The following is a 22,296-nucleotide window of genomic DNA, read 5'->3' as shown; positions in this document are numbered from 1 at the left end:
GCAGTCCTGCCCTCCCTGGCCGGGTGATGAGCCGCCCCCCTCCCCCCCCGCCCCCTCCCCCCCTCCCCGCCCCCTCCCTCCCAGGTAGCAGGGCCAGCCTTCCGGTGCCCTGAGCCAGCCCTGGTCGGTGCACGTCTCAGATTTCCATCCAGGGCTCTGCTCCCTGTCTCCTTCTCAGGGAGACTTGATCACACTATTCGCTGCCTTCTCTGCCTTCCCAGCACGTGAGCAGCATGGGTGCTTGTCATTTGTTTGTGTACTAATTTTTTTCAAATTTATTGTTTTATTATTATTTTTTTTATTTTTTTTTTTCAACGTTTATTTATTTTTGGGACAGAGAGAGACAGAGCATGAACGGGGGAGGGGCAGAGAGAGAGGGAGACACAGAATTGGAAACAGGCTCCAGGCTCTGAGCCATCAGCCCAGAGCCTGACGCGGGGCTCGAACTCACAGACCGCGAGATCGTGACCTGGCTGAAGTCGGACGCCCAACCGACTGCGCCACCCAGGCGCCCCATATTGTTTTATTTTTTAAGTTTACTTATTTTGCGAAAGATGGGGGAGGGGCAGAGAAAGAGGGGGAGAGAGAGAGAGAGAGAGAGAGAGAGAGAGAATCCTAAGCAGACTCTGCAGTGTCAGCACAGAACCCAGTGCCAGGCTCAAACCCATGAACCTCGAGATCATGACCTGAGCCGAAACCAAGAGCCGGATGCTTAACCGACTGAGCCACGCAAGCGCCCCTACACATTTATTTTTAAAAACAGCCTGTTTTCCTTCACCAGAAAGCAGGCTCAGTTAGGGCAGGGATCTGCTGCATCCCCAGCACAGTGCCTGGAGCAGTGCGCAGCCTGAACGTTCTGTCGGTGAATCCTGACTGCCATGGCCCCAGGTGGTCTCTGTGGTCTACCTGAACTACCTTGTCTCCCATAATGGCCCTGACCACTCACTTCCCTAAAGCCAGTCCTGGAGCCCAGGCCAGCGACAAGGAACACACCGGCTCTAGTCTATCAGCGATGATGGCTGAGGGCCCTGGGTTGAACCAGTTCTGAGGCTCAGTGGGAAAAGATAAGGCAGTCGATTAGTGATGTCTGCAAGGGACCACCGGGAGGCAGATGGGATCTCAGCGCTGCACTCATCATGAAGACCACACCCACCATCCCTGGGCCTGGAACAAACTCTCCTGCCCTGTCTCTGGATGGGACTCCCTAGTCCCAGCCATGTGTATGCAGTGGGGCTCTGAAAGGGTTCTGGAGGGATCCTGAGCTCCCCCTCAGCTTGAAGCCTCCCCCAACAGTCCCCCTGCTTGGTTGTGGTCTAGTCATCAGCTGGCTCCTCGCTGGAGGCCTGCCCTTGGGGGCTGGATCTGGTTCCACCCGCCCTCAGCTGCCAGAGCCCGCCCACCTCCCAAGCAAACCACAGCCTGGCATCGTGATGCCAATGCTGCTGTCAGTCGTGTTGCTGAGTTTACCCCTGCTTCCCCACCAAGGGTCTCTTGGAGGCTCATGCCTGAGTGTCAGCTCTGAGCTTGAGCAAGGCCTCAGCGGGGGGGGGGGGGGGGGTGGTGGAGGGGTCACCAAGCTCCAGCCATAGCCCCGACTCACTTTCCTCTCCCCGCCTCCAACTTAGAAATAAATACCAGGCATCCTCGCCTTCCAGGCCCTGGAACGGGGAGGATGGCTTCGAGCGGCCCAATAAAAGTTCTCATCTCCATGCCAACCTCCCTGCTACTCCTTGCTCTAACCCTGCATTTTCCAGGAAGACCCCAGCTTAGCCCAGCAGCTGCAGTGAACACAAGCTGCTGCCCAGACCCCCAGGGGGCCTTGGGGAGAACTTTCTCTAAGCGTTCTCGTTTCTCTGGCCAGAGAAGGCCATGGCTGGTCCTTCCTATTTTCAAGGTAGGAACACTGAAGTCCAAAGCATTCTTAGCTCCCTGCTTGTCAGGCCTGCCCTGGGGCACCCCATCTCTACCTCTTTCCTCCAGGCTGCTTGTCACTTTAGAAGTGGTCCCAGCTGCCCTGGCTCCCAGATGGCACAGAGAGCATCACCCGCCTCTGTCTGTGCATGCATCATCCTCATCCAGGGAACAGGGCTGTGGCAATAGATTGGACCAGTCTCTCTCTCTTCCCTCCAGGAGGAACGGGCAACTTCCTGAGGTTGGAGGGTCTCTGCTGTTTTCAAATTTACCACCCCTGATGTGGGAGGAGATCCCAGTGTCCTGATGCCCCACTAGCATTTTCTGGTTCCTCAGCTCCATCACGGACCGGCCCCTCCCGAGTCTCCTATCTAACCGGGCACACCAGGTGATCACATGGCACAGGGAGAGCAAATTGTGCCATTGTCCCTCCCCAGCCCTGCAGGGGTGCCTGGGAGTGACTTCTCTCCCCCCCCACCCCCCACCCCTGATGTCAGGGCTGTGTTGATTGGATGAAGTCTTGTGCAGGCTCTGAGATCTGGGGAGGGAGTCAGCGGCCAGCCAGCGACGGGCCGAAGCAGGGGCCCGGGAGGACGGTGGCCCTCAGATCACATCTTCTCCTCCCTCTTCTGAGACCCCATATGTGGCAATCACTGGTGTTCTTAGCAGACCAGTACAAGGTTTTCAAGTGGCTGCTAACTGGAGGTTTCTCCTCCTTCGAGTATACCAGAATCCTAGGTAATGAGAAGTGGGCAATGGTCAATTTGCTTTGCGGCCAAGAGTTCACGGTCAGCTCCGACTACAGCTGTCGTACTTCTCCAACCATCTCTCCTCTGGCTGGGACCCCTGGGGCTCCCCGGGGCTCCCGGCACAGCCAGAAGCACCTTCCTTGAGCGTTCCAGGTGCTTCTGGGAACCCTAGAGGTAGGGGCTGTGTTTAGGAGGGGAGCCTAGTGGCTTATGGAGGGCTGGCCCACCTCCAGCGGGGTCGGCCGAAGGAGTCATTGGGGGTCCGCTGGCACCTGAACTGTGGTTGCAGTAAGGCTGTGCCCCTGGACTTTGGCGGGGTCCTGATACCCCTTCCCCCAGGAATTCAGATTTGAAGCAAGGTAACACTCATCCCCGCACACGGTGCTGCCCTCAGCAACGCCGGGCCCTGGTTCTATTTTCACACGGCGCCTGCGCACCCCGCGGACAGCAAAGACGCATCCGAGGCCCCGGCCAGCGGAGGGGGTAGGGTTAGCATTCACGTCGCGCGGGCGGAATTCCCGAGCTGCCTGCTCGCCCAGAGATGGCTCACGGAGTGGCGGGCAGGGGTGCTTTTTGCTTCCCAGTTTGGCAGCAGAAGTCCAGCGGGAGTGGGGGTGGGGGTGGGGGTGTGGGTAGCTAGACCCTGGTCTGAGGCGCGTCGGGGACGGGCAGGGTCAGGACGGCGGGCAGGAGGGTGCCCCGCGGGGAGGGGAAGCTCCGTGGCTCCTTGGGCACAAACCTGGGCGAGATGTGGTCGGCCAGGAAGCAGAGCGAGCGCCAGCGCCCCACGCAGTAGATGAGGTCGCCCACCGGGGCGCACTGGAAGGCGTCCGGGTACGGGGTGCGGTAGGTGGCGCACTCGTACCAGAGGCGGGCGCTGGCGCTGCAGCGGTGGACGCTGATGCCCAGGCGGCGGTCGAGATCAAAACGGTAGAGGAAGCCGTTGACGGCCACCATCTCGGCCGTGCGGTCCTTGCCGCCCCCCGTGGGGCCGGCCCGCCAGCGCTGCTCGCGGGCCGAGAAGCGAAGCAGCACGTAGCGCAGGGTGCCGCCCGTGACGTAGACGTCGCCCGCGCACGCCGTGGCCGTGTGCGCCAGGGCGAAGGAGTCGCTGGGGAGCGGCGGCGCAAAGGTCCAGCGGTCCAGGCGCGGGTCATAGCGTTCCACCGTGTTCAGGCACTCGCCGCCGATGGCGTACAGGTGGCCGTCCAGGGCCACCAGCCGGCAGTGCGGCCGGGCCTGGTTCAGCGGGCACACCTCGCTCCAGATGCCGGTCAGCGGGTTGTAGCAGAAGACGCGGTTGGAGGGCTCGTGCCCGGGCCCCCGGCAACCGGACGCCACGAAGAGGTAATTGAAGAGGCTGCAGAGGGCACAGCCTCGGGACACCGCCTCGGGGGGCAGGCGGGCCAGCGGGTGCCAGGCGTCCTGCGCCTCGTCGTAGCAGCAGAGACGGCCGGAGCCCTCCTGGGGGCACACGTCCGCCACCACCAGGCGCTCGCGGCCCCGCAGGCGGCGCCGGAGGATCAGCTCCCGCTCTGTCCCGCTCAGGCACCCGTAGATGTCCGGGCTGCGCAGGACCTGGAGGTAGTTGTCGCTCATCACCTTGTAGGCGGCTTCCTTCAGCGCCTCCAGCTTCTGCTTCTTGGCCAAGGTCAGCACCTGGTAGCAGTTGCCCAGATCCACGTGCACGTCTGGCGCTGAGCCGGGGGCCGGCGGGAGGTGGAAGAAGTTGGTCCCCGCCACGAGCTGCACGTGGGCCTCGCGGCTGCTTCCGGCCGAGCTGGACCCAAGAGAAGCCTGGGGAAGGGGGTGGCCAGGCGGGGCGCTCTGGTCTGGGCAGGACGGAGCGGGGGCCCCAAAGCCCTCGAGCTGGAGCTGGAGCTCCGGGTTCTCCATGATCCGGACGAGGCTCTCCTTCCTGCCGAAGCCTTGCGTGGGGGGCGACGGCCCCGGCTGGGAGGAGGTGGGCGTTTCGGCTCCACCTTCCCGGTCTCCTGAAGCGGCCTCTGTTCCCGGGGCGCCTGGCAGGGGCACGGGGAGTGGAGCCTCAGCCGGGGCGGCTGTCCTGGGGGCCAGCCGGCCCTTGGAGGTGGCCCAGGAAGTGGACTCGACATAGTAATCGTACACCTTGCCCTTCAGCCTGGGCCCCATCCCCTCCACCTTCTCAGGAATGAAGCTCTCCTCCACGCGAACCCGGGACACAGACGAGTAGGTATAGGAGGCACTGGCGGCTCCCTCCCGCTGGTGCAGGGTCAGGCCCATGTCCACGGCCGCCTGGAGGGCCCCGGCCTCTTCCCCGTGGACCCCCCTGTTGCGAGGAAAGACCCAGCTCCTGTTCGTGTCACTCTCGCCTTCCGTGTGGGCCATCAGGCTCGTGGCGGGGGACTCCTGCTCCCGGAGCCCTGGCTGTCCCGGGGGTCCGCCGTCCCGCCATGGAGTGGGCGCCCTGCCCACCCTGCTCCCCTCTGCCGCAGCGAGGCCAAGTGGGGAGCTTTGGAATTCATCGCCCACGGTGGGGTGGTGGGGCGGCTCGGGCTTACCGCCAACAGCTGTTCCGGCTTCCTGGCCACTGCAGCGAGGAGGTGCCAGCTCAGAGACGAGGCCCTGCCCACCCGCTTCCACACCAGCGCCCTTCTTCTCGTGCTCCCGAGCCTCTTGGGCTTCTGCGTCTTCGGGAGAGCGTCCTGTTGCCAGGACTCGGGAGCCCCCCTGACTTTCCCGGTCACAGCCCAGCGGCGCTCCGGCCCCCTTGCTTCCCCTCCGGCGTCTCAGAGCCCGGTGTGGTGCCCCAGGAACAGCCCCCGGGTCCGCCGGCTGCCCGGAGCCCTCGGCCTTCTCCTCGGCCTTGGAGTTCCTGTCCCCCAGCGGGGCCCGGGCGGGCCTCAACCTGTACAGCCTGTAGGCTGCGGTCACCAGGAGCAGCGCGGCGGCCGACAGCACCACCTTGCCTGCCAGCTGCATGTCCAAATGCCAGTCCTGGGACTCTGCTCCTCCTCTTCCGGGGAGCATGTTTCCCAAGCCGACCTGGGGCCAAAGAATGTCAAGAATCCGATTAATGATTGTCCTGGTTCCTGCGGGAGCTGGGCTGACCCAGAGGGGGCTCTGGGCTGGCTCCGGCCGGCCACTGGAGGAGTTGAAGCAAGGTAACCTTGAGCGGGCAGCGGGTGGCCACTGGGGCTCGGGGCTGGCGGATCCTTCGCCGCTTTCCCTGGGGGCGGGGGTGGGGGTTGTGCCCCGGGGCCTGAGCTTGTGATCGGCCACCCGAGCCCGCAGCAGCTGGAAGATGTTAGGAGTACACAAATAGGGAGGAAGCTCTTGACCAAACAGTCACCTGATGCCCGGAAGCGCCCGGGGTTGGTTATTGTATGTAGGGCTAGGAGTGTTGGGTGTGGTGGGTTGTGAGACAGGTGGAGCCACGGCAGGTGTGGCACGAGATCCTCCCCACTGGTTTCCTTCCCGTTGGGGTCTGCTTGTCCCCGCGGGGAGGCCCGCAGTTAGCAGCAGAGAAGGCTGGGCCAGGGACTGCGGCCAAGCCACCTGATCTGGCTTTGAATGCCTCCGCCCTCCGTCTGGGCCTTCCTGAGAGCAGATGGGGAAGGTACAGGGTGTTCGTTAGATCGAGGCAGATCGAGGCAAGTAACCTTGATCTAACGATCAAGGGCACATCCTTGCGCTTGAAAACAGGTGAGGGGCCGAGGTCCTCACCGGTGCTGTGGGTCCCAGGTTAACAGATGAGAAAAGGGGCGCCTGGGCGGCTCAGTCCGTTAAGCGTCCGGCTCTTGGTTTCAGCTCAGGTCGTGATCTCACAGTTTTGGGAGCTGGAGCCCTGAGTCGGGATCCATGCTGACGGTGCGGAGCCTGCTTGAGATCCTGTTTCTCTCCATCGCCCTCCGCTCCTGCCCCACTTGTGCTGTCTCAGTCTCCCTCAAAATAAGTAAATAAACTTACCCTTCAAGCTCATCTGTCCGCTGCCTCGAGCGCCAGGCTCCTGGCTGGGGCTCAGGACGGCCTCCTTCATCCTCACGGGTCCTCACCCCTCCAGCCCTTCGGAGTCGGGTCCAAGGCCGTGCCTCACATGCCTTACTCTGAGGTCGTCTTTCCTTTCTTTAGGTCTCTTGTTCTTCTGCGTGTCGCCTTTGGCCTTTATCACACAGGCCGTGGGTCAAAGTGCACCCTGTTCCGCTGACCCGTACGGGCCGGGCACAGTCGTGGACACCTGCCAGCGTGCCACGGAGAGAACGGAGGTGGGCAGTCAGGAAGAGTCTCCTCCAATGCCCACACCGTTTGGGAGCGATGCACTTGTCCCCCCCCCCCCCCCCCCTCCATTTTATGGCAGCTCTAAGATCAGGTCAATTGGCTTGTAAGTAGGGACTTGTATCCCTCTTTCCAGAGTCCAGAGTTTTACCTACCTGAGTTCACCCACCAGGTGTGGTTCCCCAGGAGTCAGGCTCCGCGGGCGGTTCCACCGGTGACCAGCAGCAGGGACCCGCTTTCTCTCCCTCGCTGTCAAAATCGTGATTCTGAACGTCACAGGCATGGGAGCCACTGGGGTGCTCGTCGGGAATGCACTTTTCTGGGGCGCCTGGGTGGCTCAGTCAGTTCAGTGTCTGACTTCGGTTCAGGTCACAATCTTGCCATTCCAAGTTCGAGCCCCACATGGGGTTCTGTGCTGACAGCTCAGAGCCTGGAGCCTGCTTCGGATTCTGTGTCTCCCTCTCTCTCTGCCCCTCCCCTGCTCACGCTCTCTCTCTCTCTCTCTCTCTGTCTCTCAAAAATAAGCCTCAAAAAAATTCAGAAATGCACATTTCCAAGCTATACTCCCCAGACTTTCTGATTTGGCAGGTTTGGGGGACCTCCCAGGAAGTCCCCAGTTTTGGCAATCATCTCAGGAGGCCTCTGCGGGGCTAGGAACGGAAAGTAACTCAGCTTTGCCGCTTGGCTGCAGAGAATTCTTCTTTGTGTGAGCCACTTGTTTCATCAGGGTGAGTAACAGAACACGGGGTGCTCGGGCCCTGGGTGCTCGGCACAAGCAAAGCCATTTCGTCTCCCCCGGGGAATCTGGACGGGAAAGTGCAATCATCACCCTCGTTCTACAGGTGAGGAAACTGAGCCTCAGAGGGATGTGCCCATGTCACGTAGATTGCGAGCGGCAGAGTCTTGAGTTAAAACTGGGTCTGTCTAGCTGCACGGTTCATTCGTCTCCCTCTGGGAAGGGAAGGACCAGGTATAAAGGGTAATAAAAGTGATTTGTCTGGCGGTGAATCCAGGACTTTGGGGTCCCCTGCTGGCCCAGCTGCCATTTCAGTAGCAGGGGCAGCCTTGGGGCTCTCCTACCGTTGGAGAAGGGACCACTGATGGCCTGCCCCTTTGGTGACAATACTGTGACCTGGCATTGTCCTCTCAGATGCCACTGAGTGAGCTGGGTGTCAGCCCCTTTGGCATGCTGCCTCCCACCCGATAAAGTCTCCACCACACGGGAGCACTCTCTGTGTGGCTTCAGCTTAAACCCTTGGAGTCAGACAACCACTCTCTCCCTTTGGAAACTTGCTCCCGGGCACTGGGGGTGGTCAAAGCAGTCCTCTAGGGTGGCAGGAGGATAGCTAGGGAGCCGCTGGGAGCAGGAGACACAGTCCCCGCCCTGAGAGGACTTATATCCTTACCTGTGAGATGGAATGTGTACCTGAGGTATGATTAAGCCACAGCATATCGTGGAGCAAAATTAATGAGGCGACTCGTTGACAAAGTACAACGGGCCAGGGGACAGCCAGGGAGGCTGGGGCCAGGGGCATCAGAATAGAGGTCCAAAGAGTATTCCAGAGGGGCGCCTGGGTGGCTCAGCTGGCTAAGCGTCCTACTTCGGCTCAGGTCATGATCCTGCAGTTTGTGGGTTCAAGCCCCGCGTCGGGCTCTGTGCTGACAGCTCAGAGCCTGGAGCCTGCTTCAGATTCTGTGTCTCCCTCTCTCTCTCTGCCCCTCCCCTGCTCTCTCTCTCTCTCTCTCAAAAATAAATACACATTAAAAAAAAAAAGTATTCCAGAAAAAGGTATCTAGCCTTGAGTATTGATAAAGGAGGCGGGGGGCGGGGGGGGGGGGGTTGTAGACTGACTGATGGAACAAATACTCACCAGGTACTCACCGTGTACCAGGCTTCGAGCTGGTGCAGTGACATAGGTTACAGAGACGCCCTTGGCCCCGGGGGACCTTGGCGGACTGCTGGCTCGGGAAGAAGATGCTGAACAGGGAGAGAGTGGGGTGTGACGGTGCTCGTCGCCAGCATTTCCGTGGGAGAGCGCACCAGGATGGCCTAGAGCCTGGAGGTGGCCAGAACAGGGAAGGCCGAGGGGAGAGAAGTAGCAGGTCTGAGGGTACAGGGTTACGACAGCCGTGATGGTGCACAGAGACTTCCAGGCTGGGGTGTCGGGCAGGTGCAGGCCGTGTGTGCATGGGCGGGGTGTCAGGTGGCACTGATTTGACTCCTGGCGTGGCATTTCCTGCGACTTTCCCCTGTTTGAGGGCAGCAGTAAGTAAGACCTGTGCAACAGCAGAGCACAGAGGAGCCTCGGTGCAGTAAATGAGGCTTCCTGCTGTCCATTCTGGGAGACACGTGCCGCAGAAAAGACACTTGCTACTCACGGTCCCCAAGAGGGTCCCCCAGCCCACACCATGCAGGGCCACGTGGGGAGGCACCAGGCTCAGCAAGGAGGCAGGCGGAGCAAGAGGACAGAGTAGGAGCGTCACTGTGGTTTTCAAGGGAAGGAGTGGACGAGACCGTGTGAATAATGTCAGGGGGCCGCGGGCCGTCTTTATTTGCCTCATACCTGGCCCTGGGGTAATCGGGACAGGGGAGTATGGCCCCGGTGCACGCGAGCCTGGCGAGAGTCTGATAAAGGAGGTGTTGTGGCTGAGTCCTGGGCCGGTTCGTTTGCACACGAAAGGTGCCTCCGGGAGCCCTTTGCCGCCTCTAGGAGTTCACCCTCCGCTCAGCAGGGCCTCAGCTGCAGGACTACAGAAAATAAGAGGATGTAGTTATTGCAGAGAGTCAGAAGACCGGAAGACAGAAGAACAAGGGCTTGGGGCCTCTAAGAGGCCCTGCAGGGCGGTGGGGAGAGAGCGGTCCGCTTTGTCCCGAGGTCTCATCGCGCCCTGCGGGCGAACACCACGCTCCCGCGAGCTGGCTTCAAACTCCATCAATTACAGCTCTCTCTCCCCTCCCCGCACCGAGTCTGTTTGGAGAAAAGTGAAAGGAACAAATGAAGACAGGAGGGAAATTAAAAGATAATTGGAAGTCTATATTGGGCTTCTGTGAATGTGCGCACCGCCAATCTGGCCTCTCGCGACGGCAGGACCAATTGACAACTCTGGGGTTCGCTCGTGGGGGGTGGGGGGGTGGAACAGTCAGAGATAAACGCGTGCCATGCAAATAAACAGGCCCATCTTCCAGTGACTGGCTTTGACTTCCGTGCTGCCGGTGCCTCCCCTGGTCTGTGTTTTCCGAGGTGGAGGCTGACTCCAGGGAGGGGTGCGGTAGGTGAGGCCCTGAGGGGGAGCCCCAGGCTGGGAGGAGGTGGGTGCAGGCACCTCGGGAGACGGGGAGGGGTGTGGCCCTTTCCACACGCACCTCCGCGCAGGCACACACCCACAGGTGCCTGTGGGCACGTACATGCATGCAAATGCACCTGCACACACACGTGAGGGAGAGGGTAGACTTGTGAGTCCAGAAGTGTCAGCGATAAAAGGATCCTGGTCTGGGGGTGCCTGGGTGGCTCAGTCGGTTGAGCTTCTGACCTCGGCTCAGGTCATGATCTTATTATGGTCCATGAGTTCGAGCCCCACGTTGGGCTCTGTGCTGACAGCTCAGAGCCTGGAGCCTGCTACAGATTCTGTGTCTCCCTCTCTCTCTCTCTGCTCTTCCCCACTCATGCTCTATCTCTCTCTGTCTCTAAAAAATAAATAAATGTCAAAAAAATTAAAAAAAAAAAAAAAAAAGGATCCTGGTCTGACTGGTGAGGAGGCCAAGGCCTAACGAGGGCCCATCTGTCTAGCGGGGGCTAGAACACGGGGCATCTGACTGAGCCTGGGCTGTGGACGAGGAGGCCCAGGACAAATTCCCACTCATCCTGAGGGTGCGCAGTAAGAATCTGGTGGTCCGGTGGTTGTTCCTTACGCTTACCCCAGGGGCCTTTCCTCGACAAACTCTCCTTGACCTCCGATGGGCTCCGTCACGCTCAAGGTCCCCACGCTGTGCCCTCAGCCGCTGGGCGTCACCACGTCCACGCTGGTTGTTCAATGCTGAAATATTTCCATTCTCATCGGGGAACAGGAACTTCCCCAGCCCCACCAGCCTGCCTGCCACCCCCCCAGGACCCCCTCTGTCCTCTCTGCCATTTATGAACTAGAAGTTAATGCTGAGCATTGCAAGGGTCTGCCAACCTCGCCCCACTCCGCTAGGGCGCTGCCGCACCTTCCCAGGCAGTAAAATATTGAATATTTCCCGGGGCCCCGCCGCCCCCGGGCCCCTGTTCGGCTCCGTGGAGGGTGATCCTGGCACATTACGGGACTGGGGACACCACCCCCGTCAGGAATCTGAGACAGCAAAGGCGAGGCCACACAGGGACCCTGGTGGACCCACCGTAGTGAATACCACCTGCTGAGTCTCAAGTGCCAGTTCACCCTTCCAGCACCTTCCGTCAAGCCTTTTACTCACATGACCTCGACAAATAGTTGTCATGGGTGTTACAGGCACAGTCTGTGACCAATACTTCTGATTCTGCCATTCTGTGTGGCTGGTATTGTCATTTTTATTTTATTTTATTTTATTTTATTTTTTATTTGACAGAGAGAGAATCTTAAGCAGGCTGCATGCTCAGTGTGGAGCCTGATGTGGGACTCGATCCCAGGACCCTGAGATCATGACCTGAGCTAAATCAAGAGTCAGATGCTCAACCGACCAAGTCCCAACCCCCCGCCCCCCCCCCCCCATCACCTTTTCCTATAGATGAGGGCACTGAAGCTCCCAAGAGGGGAGGTGATCTTGCCCCCAGGCCCCACACCTTGTGAGCAGTACGGAGACGGGACTCAGGTCAGTATTCTCTTTGACCTTGGCCCTGCACCCATCCAGCCTCCCCTGCTGTCTACTGCCACGGTTGACCCCCACAGAAACCCAAGGGAGGCTAGCACTGCTTTCCAAGAAGATGCGTCACTGTTGTTCCTTTACGTTCTGGGACCAGCAGAGGCCGGGGCTGGGTGCTGCCCGGATTTTGGCCATCATGTGTCGTGCTGCAGTCACCAGAAAGGAGATCAGGCCTGGAAAGGGAGTTTCAAAGAGTCGGGAATGCCAAGGGCATGAAGAAATGTCCTACTTACGATTCCACTGCATAGACCATTAGGAAGTAGAATAATGGCATGTGATACGTGCCTGTGAATTTGATGGGGAAATTGAACGTGAAACGATTCCTGGGTGCTGTTTGAGATGGCAGAGTGCATCCTGATTCTTGCTCTGGGGTGGGGTGAGTGGAGGCAGAGGGAGCGTCCTGAGGGTTAAGTATGAGGCGTACCCGCCGCCTGCATTCAGGGTAGAACTTTCACAGAGGGCCCAGGGCCAGTAATAGAAGTAATAATAGCCGTTACTTGGGGGCACCCACTCTGTGTCAGGCCCTGGGCTCTGCCGAGGTTGTGGGCCCCATCTCCTTCCATTTTGCACCAGCCCTGCAGTGGGGGGCAAGACCCATCCTAGAGGGGAGGAAACTGAGGCTCAGTGTCTTGCCTGAGGCTGAATCTGTTTTACCCCAAAGCCATTTTCCAGAAACCCTTGTTATGGAACAGGATAGCAGGCCCCGCCCCAGCCTCAAAAAGTCAGAATCCTCCTGTGAGCCCGATCCCTACAGGAAGCACTGTAAATGCTTGGATAGTACCCCGCCCACCCACAATCCCAGCTGTATGACCTTGAATCCCCTCAAGGGAGTGTGGCTTCTCCCACCCTGGGTCAGAGAGAGGTCACACCTTCGTCACGGACCCTCTGACCTCTGAGTTCTCACAATAACCTTAATAGACATCACCACGGACTCTGATTGTCGAAATCTCTGTGCCTCAGTTTTCTTCTCTCTCAAATGGGCGTGATGCCCTCTGCCTATGGGGTTATTGTCAGAAACACCTTAGGATGCCTAGGAGGGCACCTGGTGCAGGTGCGTGGCAGGGGTTGGTAAGTGTCTATAGACTATATTGATGGGTCAGAAGAGAACCCATCATGGTCGAGGGCTGGAAGCGTGTCTTGCCTGAAATGCTCCAGAGACCGTTTCTCATCTAAGTCAATTTCCACAACCTTACCGAGCAGGTGGAGTTATCCCTTTTGACGAGGAGACTCAGAAGGGTTAGGTTACTTGCCCAGAGCCATACAGCTAGGAAATGACGGACCTGAGGACCCAACCAGCAAGCTTTCTGTCTAAGGCCTTGCTTCCAGCCGGGCTGTCTTGCCTTGCTCTCCTGCCCCTCCTCCTCCCGTGGTACTCCTGACAGTCGCCGGCCCTGCGTGCCCTTCCCGGAACGGCGAGCTCCCTGAGTCAGGCTGTCCCTGGAGCCCCATCCTAGCAGCTCGTGGCTCCCACTGCCCCCCCAACTCTCTACCACCTCTTCTGCAGCCCCCTTCCTGTGCTGCCACCTGCAGGCTCCAGGATGTCCTGTGGCTCCCCATGGCCTCCCCTATCAAATCTAAATGCCTTGGCCAGTTCTCCAAGGTCCCTTTGACGGCCCAACCTCATTTGCCACTGTTCCCAAACACCCGTTCTGCTCCAGCCAAGCTCATCCGTTTACTGTCCCCTCGTCCCTGCTGTCGCACGGGCCATTTCCCCCACTCACAGCCTTCTTTCCCACATCTCTGCTGTTCTGTTCACTTCCACAAAACCCCAGATCAAAACTGGGCCTTCTCTACAGGGACTGCAGCCAGGGCGTGGTTCTTTACTCTTTCTGGGTCTCCCATGTCCCTGTGAGGATCCCCGGGAAGTTAGAGACCCTGTTAGAAAAATGCATATACATGTACTATTTCACATGCAAATTCTGGAACGTCTGCCCTGGGAGTCCTTGTTAAGAAATCCCTGCATTAGGGGAAGATGCATACTGAGCTTTAAAAAGGATACATTGGATTGGTTTTTGGGATAAGAAATAAGCCAGCTCAAGATGGTATGTTTTGAAATGTGTGCTTTGGGTTATTCCATGAAAAGAAAGAAAGAAGGAGAAAAAGAGAGAGAAAGAAAGAAGAAAGAAAGAAAGAAAGAAAGAAGAAAGAAAAGGAAGAAACAGAGAGAAAGAAAGAAAGAAAAGAAAAAGAAAGAAAAAAAGAAAGAAAGAAAAAAGGAAGGAAAGAAAGAAAGAAGAAAGAAAGAAAGAAAAGGAAGAAACAGAGAGAGAAAGAAAGAAAGAAAAGAAAAGAAAGAAGGAAAGAAAGAAAGAAAGAGAAAGAAAGAAAGAAAGAAAGAAAGAAAGAAAGAAAGAAAGAAAGAAGAAAGAAAGAAAGAAAGAAAGAAAGAAAGAAAAAAAAGAAAGAAAGAAAAAAAAAGAAAGAAAGAAAGAAAGAAAGAAAGAAAAAGAAAGAGAGAAAGAGAAAGAAAGAAAGAAAAAGAGAGAAAGAAAGAAAGAAAGAAGAAAGAAAAGGAAGAAACAGAGAGAAAGAAAGAAAGAAAGAAAAGAAAAAGAAAAGAAAGAAAGAAAAAAGGAAGGAAAGAAAGAAAGAAGAAAGAAAGAAAAGGAAGAAACAGAGAGAGAAAGAAAGAAAGAAAAGAAAAGAAAGAAGGAAAGAAAGAAAGAAAGAGAAAGAAAGAAAGAAAAAGAAAGAAAGAAGAAGAAAGAAAGAAAGAAAGAAAGAAGAAAGAAAGAAAGAAAGAAAAAGAAAGAAAGAAAAAAAAAAAGAAAGAAAGAAAAAGAAAGAGAGAAAGAAAAAGAAAGAAAGAAAGAAAGAAAGAAAGAAAGAAAGAAAGAAAGAAAGAAAGAAAGAAAGAAAGAAAGAAAAAGGCTTCCTGGTCAGATAAGTTTAGAAAGCACTGCTGTATGACCTCTGAGCTCAATTTCTTTATTTGTAAAATGGGACCAATAAAACCTGCTACTATATACATTGTCACGGTCATCAGTGAGTTCAGGTGCACTGAGGACCAGCTTTTCTTTGGGCCCCAACATCCTGTGCTCTTCTCAAGAGAGCACCAGGAAGGAGAGAAGCAGAGACCCCCTCCAGCCCATGCAGGTTCAGCAGAGAGTGGGGTTGGAGGGGCTGGGGGCCTGGCGGGGGCGTGGCTGAGCCCTGAGTTGGCAGGGAGGGGCTGTGGGAGAGGAGCCTCGGCAGCCCTGGGTCCCCAGCTGACTCTCGTCTCTCCCAGACACCAGAGAGCTGATGCCAGACCTCGAGAGGCAGGACAGGTTTGTGTTCCACAGCTCTGAGCCTCTAAATGGAGCTAACTCAGCGCAGCCAGGGGCCTCGCTGGCCCATTAGAGCTGTTGGGGCTGATTGCAAATCAATGCTCTGAAAAGAGACAGCCGCCCTGGTGCCGAAGGTGGAGAGAGGGTCCCAGCCAAGCCCCAGAGGGAGGGGGGAGGGGAGAATGCAGCCCCAGCAGCCAGGAAAACCAGAGCCAGGGGCTGGAGGCCATGCCCCAAGCATCCATAGGGTGCTAGGGGCCAGACCTGGGCCTGGCTCTGGGGAGGGAGAGACAAATGGATGACAAACCGCTTCACTGAGCACCTGCTATGTGCCAGCCATATTCTCCATCATTGAGTCTTTGCACAGCCCTGTGGCATAGGCAGCCCCCGTGTTCCACCAAAGAGGCTCAAACCTACCCACCTGGCACACGCAGCCTCACACCTACACATATCCTGCCCTCTGCCCTTTTAGGCCCAGCCGGGCCCTCCAGAAACACACTAGTGGGGAAGGATCACAGCAGAGCAAATGCTCAGCTACTATGGAAACAAGGAGGAAAGAGCCAGGGCTTTGGGGGAGGAGGGCTTCCCAGAGCTTGAGTCTTGAGGGATTTGACAGGTAAGCAAGGTAGGGAAAGGACAGTTGAAGCAAAGGACCCACAGTGCAAAGGCCCTGAGGCCGGGGACTGTAATTAATAGCACGAGGTGGAAGAATTGTTCTAAGAGCTTGAAAGCGCATGGGATGTGGAAGTGGCCAGCATTAGTCTCCATCTGGGTGAGAATGACTTGGCGAGCACATGCGTTCTGGAACTTAACGCAAGATAGACTGAACCAAAGAAGGACATCCCTTGACTAGAAGATTCCAAATAATGCAGGGTGTGGGGTCCCCTGCATCAGCAGTCACTAGGAACCGGGAGGAGGAGGAGAGGGGATATTTCCAGTTTGGGGAAGGGAGAGCATAAATCGTGTCTCCTTGTCATGTCCCCCGCGTGTGACCCCCTTGTTTCTGTCCCTCCCTCCCCTGCTTCCCAGGGGCACGGTTCTTTTCTGTTCTGAGTTCTAATTTCCCAGGTGCTATAATTTAAAGACTGTGTCCCAGCCCCGTACCCCGGGCTCCGTGATGCAAGGCGGTGGGGCTGTTTGCCGAATGGTTTCGCTTCATGTTCCTCTAGCCTGGCGACAGGTGAAGGCTGCTTCTTTCATTCTCCCTCTTCAGAGGCGTTGTTTCCATGTCCAGTGCTGCCCGAGAGCCCAGGGGGGACAGACGAAGCACAAATCTCTCAGGGCAGAGCCTCGAAGCCCACGGTTTCTACGCAGCAGGCTCGCTTTGCCGGTCATCAGAGCCTCCCAGAGCTGAAAGGGACCTTGGATGCCCACGGTCAGACCCTCTCGTGCTACACAGAGACCGCACAAAGGGAGGCGACACCCCCAAATCCACGCAGAGGGGACCCATGCGCCAGTGCCATTGCTTTTGCACCGAGGTGAGCTCAGGGACCCCGCCCCTTGCAACTGTCCCTCCCCCGCCCCGGGCGCTCGCAGGATGCTGCCCCCATCCCACAGCAAACCAGTGAGCTAGGAGCCCCTAGAGCTATTTCACAAAAGAGGAACTGAGGCCCCCAAGGGAGGGGACCCTGTCCAAATCTCTCGGCTCAAAGGTGGCAGAGCTGGGATTGCGGTCCACCGAACCCGGTGGCCACCCGGGGGGTGCAAGATGGCTCAGGGACCTCCAGCATCCTTGTGTCTAAGAAGTACTGGCAGCGATGGGAGAGACCCTTTCCTAGCTGGCAAGGTGCCTGGCTGGGAAGGCCCCCAAAGACAAAGGCCCCTGCTCAACCCCCAGCGACGCTCAGCACCTAACAAGTGCAGTGAGGTCCCGTGGGACTCCCTCTCCACGAGAGGGTTCGCATCTGGAGGGCAGGCTGTGCGTGTGGGGAGTATCTGGCTCATAGTCGGTCCTCCATAAACACCTGTTGAATACACAAATGAATAAATGAGAAGAGACAAGTCACCGCGTGGACAAGAGCAAATGAGTACAGCCGATTGAGCCTTTAATTTGTTTAAATACCGAGGGGCGATGAGCTGGTATCTTCAGGGCCAAGAACCATCAGGGACGGCCGGAAGGGGCTGAATCTGGAAGGAGGGGATGTGGCTTCGCAAAGTAATTGCCCAAGGAAGGCATTCTGGGGGGTGGAGGGTGGGGTTAGAAGAGCTGGGCAAAGGCTCTGAGGTAGGAATGAGCGGCTGGGCTGGGATGATCGTGGCCAGAGCTGGGGCTACGTCAGGGTGACAGGAGTGACACAGGGGACTGGAGCCGGCTGCCATCTCTGAGCCCCGCAATCCGTGCTGTCCCTGAGCTATTCTCGAGGCTACAGGGACAAGTCAGTTGTGTTGAGTTAGATGGCAGATAAGGCTTGGAAGTAAAACAGAGGACAAGAAAAAAAACCGTTCCTAGGAGAGCCGAGTGGAAGGATTGTGATCAATCGTTTCCTTCAAAAGTCAGGTGGCGCTGGGTACGAGTCCTGGCGTTGTAAAATAGTCGTGTGTCCTTGGGGAGGTAACTCCTGTTCTCTGGGTCTCGGTTTTCCCATCTGCAACATGGGTGGGAAGTTGGAAATTCTCCCCTGTGACCGAGATCTTGAAGGTACATTCTCCCAGTGGGAACCTGCAGAGACAGCAGGCGAAAGATCTGAGATGCTGGGTGCCGCCAGGGGTCTCTAGTTGGGGCCCCAGTCTTTGCTTCCTCTCTGGCCTTGGCCTTGGCTCCTGGCCCTACCCTAGGGAGCTGTGCTGGTCCTTTGCCAGCCCCACCGTACCGCCCAGCCTTCAGGATCCAGCTTAAGCACTGGCTCCTTCATATATCACAATAACTGTCATTAATGCTTACAATGAAAGTCATGACATTGACCTTGCTTTCACCAAGTGCCATGCACCCATCCAGGGCAACAGCAACCCTGAGAGGCAGGTACAGAATGTCATGCCTAGGTGGGGAAACTGAGGCTCAGAGGGGACCAATGACGTGCAGCGGGAAACCAGAGGTCTCTGGCCGGGGGCGTTGCCACCCTGCAGCGTGCAGCCTGAACCCCAGGCTCAGCCCAGTGCCCCCAGCCTGGGCAACCAACCAATGCCGGCGTAAAAGTCAGGGCAGGAAGGTGGCCTCCTGGAACTGGTTTTTCTTGTTCTGGGTCTGAGCCGGAGGCAGCCCCTGTGCCAAGTCTGGACGCTGAGGACTTGGCAACTGCTCTTGCAGAACCTTCTGGTCGCACGGTCTTCTGTTGCCCCTGTGGGCTGGGTGAGGGCAGAGGGGGGCCCTCAGGCTGGAGCCTGACATCTGTGATAAACTGCAGAGAATATGTGTGGGCGAGGTGGCCGCAGGGCAGACAGCACGGGATTGGGGAACTGGGCTAGAGTGCTGGCGCTCCTGGTAATCTGCAGAGTGGCTTTGGGTCAGACCCCTCCTGGCCCGGCCTCAGTTTCCCCATGTGTGACATGAGTACATTGGGTGGTTCCTAACCGGGTCACAACATAAAGAGCAGTCGACACAGCAGTGGCCAAGGTTTACACTGGCATTGCGTGCGTGACCACAGAGAGAGGGCTCTGCTTATGTGTATGAGTGTGTGCGTGTAGGGTGGGGGAGGTGCTGGGCTCCTTCTCAGGTCAGAGCGGTTGGCACACGGAAGAAAGAGAGGGATAGGGACGAGCCCCTGGTGGACAGTCGGGAGACCAGGACCTCATCCTGGCTCCAGCACTGACTTGCTGTGTGTCCCTGAGAACGTTGTAATCCCTCTCTGGGCACACAGATCTCCCTAAAATGAGAGCCTCTGGCCAAATAATCTTAAGTGTTCGTGTGGCTCTGAGTCCGATGTCTCGGAGTCGTTTGGATACTAATGGAGTGGTGGGCTAATTGGAGAAGTGAGCCCTGTCTTGGAGTCAGGGGAGCCCCAGGCGTGACCCCTGGCTCTGCCCCCTCCTGGCCATGTGCCCGTGGGCATCCCTTTGCCAGTCTCCAAGGTCTACTTCTCCATCTGGCACCGTGGACACAGTGCTGAGAGCCCACGGCACTCTTAGGGGCCCATGAAATGTTTTCATTTCGTTTTTAATTTTTTTTTAACGTTCACTTATTTTTGAGACAGAGACAGAGAGAGCGTGAACGGGGATGGCTCAGAGAGAGAGAGGGAGACACAGAATCTGAAGCAGGCTCCAGGCTCCGAGCTGTCAGCACAGAGCCCGACGCGGGGCTCGAACCCACGGACCGCGAGATCATGACCTGAGCCGAAGCCAGAAGCTTAACCGACTGAGCCACCCAGGCGCCCCTAAATTTCTTTTTTAAATCAGAAATAAGAGAAGAATATAATCCATCCTGGTTAGATTCATGCCTATCATGCCTATACCAGTGCAGCCATAAAACATGGCTTTTAAAGCTTTTTTTTTTAGGTTTTATTTATTTATTTTGAGAGAGAGAGAGCATGAGCAGGGGAGGGGCGGAAAGAGGGAGAGAGAGAGAATCCCAAACAGGCTCCACACCATCCATGCAGAGCCCGATGTGGGGCTCGAACTCATGAACCGGGAGATCATGACCTGAGCAGAAATCAGGAGTCGGACACTTAACCGACTGAGCCACCCAGGCGCCCCTTAAAGCTTTTTTTAATGAAAGAAGTCAGAAGTGCCCCAGGCCCCCACCAGTCACAGGTGGCCTGGCTCTCCCATGGTCGCTTCCTCGGGAAAGAGGGGTGATACCCTTGACCTCCTGGGGCTGTTGGGAGGAAGGAAGGAAATGACTGTGTGAAGCTGCCTGCCACCCAGGAGGTGCCCCCCAGGTCGTGGCTGCCTCTGGGTGACAGGTGTGCTAGCAGAGTAAGGGCCCCCCAAAGACGTCCCCATCCTAAACCCTGGAACTTGTGACCGTTAGGTTAGGTCTGCAGATGATGCAATAAAAATTGTGGACCGGCTCACCTTAAAGTAGAGAGATTACCCGGGATTTTCTGGGGGGTGGGGCTCAAGGTGATGGCAAGGGCCCTTAGAAGCGGACGAGGGAGGCGGGAAGGTCAGTGTCACAATAACGAGGCTCGAGAGAGACCCGGCTGGCCACTGTGAGCTCTGCACGTGGAGGAAGGGGCCACCAGCCAAGCAGTGTGGGCGGCGTCTCAAATCTAGAAAAACGCAAGAAAGCAGAATCTCCCTGGTGCCCCCGCTGACATCTTGACTTTGGCCCCGTGAGACTCGTGTCGGCCCGCTGACCTCCAGGACTGTAGGATCATACATTCGTGTTGTTAAAGCCACTTTGTCCTCCGTGGTGCGGGACAGCAGCGTGAGGACGTGAAGGCGGGAGGTGCAGAGAAATGTCAAGTGCGGGAGGCCTGGGGCCCCCGTCTCTCTGCAAGCAGCCCCCACCTCGCAGAGGCACCCGACCTTGCGTGGCACCCGCTCTGCCTGGCACCGACGGTGGAAGGGAGTCGTGGGGGGTCTGAGAGTCAAGGGAGCCCCCGGGCAAAGCTGCTCACGTTTTGTTTGTCCCCGTTTTCTGTGTCCCTTTGTCCCAGGCTCATTTTCTCTAGTGAAAGAGACACTCAGCTTGCCCAGGCCAACTGCTGTCTTCGTACCCGCGCGGTCCCTGCGTGGCCCGGCCCCGCCCCATCCGGCAGCAAAGGTAGGTTGTCCTGAACCCGCTTAGATTCTGGAAACTGGGCTACCGGCCCTCGTCCCTCACCACCTGGGCCTGTAAATACACCCAGGATGGGGAGCTCTGTGGGACTTGGCATCCCCATGAGGACAGATCGTGACCTGCCACCTAGGCTTCCCAGAGAGCCCTCCTCCTGCCCTCTCAGCTGCTCCAAATTCCTGCCCGAGCACGGGCTTTACCCCTGCACGCCCTGGGATTTGCTGGTTGTCGCCAACAGAGGCGGGCTTTGGTGCCCAGGAATGTATGGGGAGCAGTGTTCTTCCTCGGGGCTGCTCTCGGGGTGCCGTGCACCCCATAGCCCGTCGTGCGTTCTGGAACAGAGGCTGGGGAGCCCAGGCAGCTCTGTGCAGAGGGAGGGAGGGACGACCGTGGCGCCTCCCAGCTCCCCTCCCACCAGCAGCCACTCAAGGCTGATGGATTTCTCTTTTACTCTTGGACAAGCAACTTGACCTCTCTGTTCTCTGTTTCCCGCTCCGTAGACCGGAACCAACAGCACTCGCCCCCTGAGAACCCTAGGCCTTAGAACCTGAGACGCATGCCGGCCACGGAGGAGGGCACAAAGGGCTGGTCAGCCCGAATCACTGTTCATCTATTCACCTCATGCATCACACGTTCTCTGGGAAGGGCCCCCGGGTCGGGGTTAGAAATGAATAAGGCAGGGCACCTGGGTGGTTCAGTCGGCCGAACATCAGACTTCGGCTCGGGTGATGATCTCGCAGTTCGTGAGTTCGAGCCCAACATCGGGCTCACTGCTGTCAGTGCAGAGCCTGCTTTGGATCCTCTGTCTCCCTCTCTCTGCCCCTCCCCTGTTTGCGGTCTCCCCAAAATAAATAAAAACATTAAAAAAAATAAATGAATAAGACAGTAAGACAGACTCTGCCCTCAGGAGACTCGCGGTTTAGGAGGAAAAAACAAAATCTCAAGACCGTCCTGTAAGGCGCAACCTTGGGATGCACCTGCTGTGGGCCTGCGGAGGAGAGAGCCCAAAATCTGCCCCAAGAGGAGGGTGGAGGGGGCTTGTTTATGCCAGGCCTTGAAGGCTGTGAAGAGGTTTCCAGCCGATGGACAAAGAGGAAAGACGTCCTGGGAAGAAGGAACAGAAGGAACAAGGCGTGGAGGCACGAACAGGCGGGGGTGTTTGGGGGTAGTAGTCGTCCTACTCACATGCCAGTGGGTGCGTGAGGTAGCCTGGCTGGTGAACGTGCTGGAAATCGGTCAGTTTCAATTCAGTGAGCGCGCTGGTGACTTCCAGGGCTGGGCGCTTGGCTGAGCACCGGGGATGCAGAGATGAAGACATGGTCCCTGGGTCTGGGGACCGCGTATGTAGCGGAGGCAGGCAGACATTCACCCCTTCGTTCATAAATGTGTACTGAGTGCTAAGTGCTGGGCATCAGGGGTGTCGTGTGAGCGAAACACGCCTCAGCCCAGCCTGCGTGGAGCTGGTTCACGGTCCGGGGGAAACAGACCTTCACCAGATATTTATACACCCAAGGGACATGCCCTGGAGGCGGGATCCATGGCGCCGCAGGAGGGCAGAAGAGAGGAGGGAGGCCACGGGTGTAG

General features: G+C 57.3%; 1 protein-coding gene and 1 long non-coding RNA gene across 2 annotated transcripts; one reads left to right on the top strand and one right to left on the bottom strand.

Annotated features, from left to right (window-relative positions):
• Window positions 1–3,022: 3,022 nt before the first annotated feature.
• On the bottom strand, window positions 3,023–5,678 carry KLHDC7A (kelch domain containing 7A). The gene has a single exon (XM_045475844.1). It carries the CDS (start codon window positions 5,667–5,669, stop codon window positions 3,297–3,299), a length of 2,373 nt encoding a protein of 790 aa, XP_045331800.1. The 5' UTR covers window positions 5,670–5,678; the 3' UTR covers window positions 3,023–3,296.
• Window positions 5,679–5,685: 7 nt separating this feature from the next.
• On the top strand, window positions 5,686–21,471 carry LOC123597279. The gene is made up of 4 exons (XR_006712059.1): window positions 5,686–5,803; window positions 7,503–7,642; window positions 20,594–20,700; window positions 21,213–21,471. It is a non-coding gene; the product is annotated as an uncharacterized LOC123597279 (long non-coding RNA).
• The last annotated feature ends 825 nt before the right edge of the window (window positions 21,472–22,296 follow it).

Source organism: Leopardus geoffroyi, chromosome C1 (genome assembly GCF_018350155.1).
Source record: "Leopardus geoffroyi isolate Oge1 chromosome C1, O.geoffroyi_Oge1_pat1.0, whole genome shotgun sequence".
Classification (NCBI taxonomy): Eukaryota; Metazoa; Chordata; class Mammalia; order Carnivora; family Felidae; genus Leopardus; species Leopardus geoffroyi.
Note: the sequence above shows the minus strand (reverse complement) of the source record. Positions and strands in the feature narration are given on the sequence as shown.